A 2,229-nucleotide genomic window follows, 5' to 3' on the forward strand; every position below is an offset into this window, starting at 1 on the left:
TCTTACTGATTTACTTGGATGGTTTCTTCATGGAACTGGAAAATGTGTGCTGCCATTTTGTGATATTCACAAACATGGGTTCATTTTTACTGCTTTTGTGTGTCTTCATTGCATTTCCCCCACTTGTGTTGCTTCTGCTCCCTGTAATCTGCCCCATCTTCTCCAGATCCTTATCTCTTGTGTAGATGAGTGATAGGTCCACCACTTTAAGGTGAGCCCTTTCTTACCAGAAATATATTTTTCTTGGCATCTTTCTAAAATCTGCTGCTTCTGGGTCTGCTGCTATTTTCTTCTTTTCCATATAGCTTCTGCAGTGTTCTTAATTTTTTGCCAGAACTTAGACATTTTTTTAATGAATGTGTGGATTTTATATGCCTTAGTTTCACAGAAAACAAAACTTAAAAAAAAATTTACCTTATGTTTATATGATACTCAAGAATAGGAGAGGAAAATATGTTATTTAATTTTTAAATCTTTTTTCCCCGCCAAACACATGGTTTTTCAAGTGATCCTCTTGCCATGGCCTCTCAAAGTGCTGAGATTACAGGCATGAGCCACTGTGCCTGGCCGAATTTCTCTCCCATACTACCATTTTCTTAATATTGTCTCCATTTTTAACCTTGCTTCTGATTTCAAAAAACGTAACTTGAGGCTTCAGTATATTTTCAGAAAATAGAAGAGTTGTTAATAAAAAAGAAAGATGTCTAAAATATTGATGAGACATGATATATGTACATCATATATACATACACATATGTATATACATATATATCATGTATACATATATACGTATATATATTATATAACTGGCTTGTCTCATATTTTAAGCCTGGGATATAAAATGGTGTAGTCAATAGTTATTAACAGAGTTATTGGTGGTGGCTTCTTGGAAGGCTGGGGTGGGTGATGTGTGCCTGGAGCTTGAGTTGTGGTGTATTTCAGATAGATGTTATTCCTACTCTTGCCTCTTGTCAAATAAATCACAGGTGCAGAGGTGTATGAAGCAAACTCTGGGTAGTAGAATTTGTTTTGGTTGTATTCCTGTTCCTTCCTTAGTTTGGGAGTTAATTTATTTTAACAAGTGCCTGCTTAGTTTTAGTGTCTTGAGTAAGAATTAGGTAAGTGGTACTTTATTATTATTATCAATTGTTCAGGGCAAAGTACATACAAAATCTCCCTCAGTGTAGATGGATGAACTGTAGTATTGCCATTTAGTCAGTGCATTTGGGAACAAATTAAGTTACTAGTAAATCTGCCCTTTCATTTTTTTTTTTTTTTAGGTTAAAATGGGCTTGTTGGTGGACCTGACAAATACTTCAAGGTTCTATGACAGAAATGACATAGAAAAAGAAGGAATCAAATATATAAAACTTCAGTGTAAAGGGTAAGTTATGTATTAAGATTCTTTAATATTGAAACCTTTCATTACAATTTGTAATCTCTTCTTTTTTCAAGAAAACTTTTTCTATATTACTAGACATGGTGAGTGTCCTACCACTGAGAATACTGAAACATTTATTCGTCTGTGTGAGCGGTTTAATGAAAGAAATCCACCTGAACTTATAGGTATGTTTGGCTTTACTTTACCATGGTTGAATATTTTGTTTTGCCACTAGGTTTCTGTTTTCTTGTTTGCAAATAAACAAGTTATTTTTTTTCTGTTTTAAATAATTATCAAGTAGTATTAATTAAAATGAGAGACTGATTTTTGTGAATTATGTAATAAATGTATTTTCATAATGCTTACATTTTTCAAGATAAAACCCTGATTTCTCCTCTTCAGGTGTCCTGTTGGGAAGATCTACCCTAAACACTACATATTTAATTTTTATATTTCTACATTTTATCATTTTACATTTTATACTATATGTAATATTCTGAAACTTAATTTTTTTCATTCAGTATTTCTGAGAGTGATGTATAATGATGTAACTGTAGTTAATTTTTGCTGCTATATAGTATTTTATTATACAAATATGCTACAGTTTATCTGTTCTCATTGATGGACAATTCCTTCATCAGGTTTTTATTGATTGCTACTCTATCTATGCCAGGCACAGGCTCTTGGAACACATCAGTGAAGAAAATAGAAAAAAAGTTGCTGCTCTTAACAGAGCTCATATTCTAGTGTGGGCTGGAGGCTGAGGGGAGGAGGGCAGGCAATAAACAAATATAATAAGTAAATTTTCATAAGTGGCAGTTACTGAAAATGACATTTCAGTTGTTTTT

The 2,229-nt window shown here is 32.8% G+C and overlaps 1 protein-coding gene across 1 annotated transcript in view; it reads left to right on the forward strand.

Annotated features, from left to right (window-relative positions):
* Positions 1-2,229, forward strand: part of RNGTT (RNA guanylyltransferase and 5'-phosphatase) — a 347,127-nt gene that overhangs the window by 33,754 nt on the left and 311,144 nt on the right. The window contains exons 3-4 of the mRNA XM_017506810.2: positions 1,281-1,384; positions 1,478-1,566. Coding sequence (XP_017362299.1) covers positions 1,281-1,384; positions 1,478-1,566 — 193 coding nt within the window. The remainder of the gene's footprint in view (positions 1-1,280; positions 1,385-1,477; positions 1,567-2,229) is intronic.

The sequence above is a fragment of the Cebus imitator genome, unplaced genomic scaffold (assembly GCF_001604975.1).
Source record: "Cebus imitator isolate Cc_AM_T3 unplaced genomic scaffold, Cebus_imitator-1.0 Scaffold359, whole genome shotgun sequence".
In the NCBI taxonomy this organism is placed as follows: domain Eukaryota; kingdom Metazoa; phylum Chordata; class Mammalia; order Primates; family Cebidae; genus Cebus; species Cebus imitator.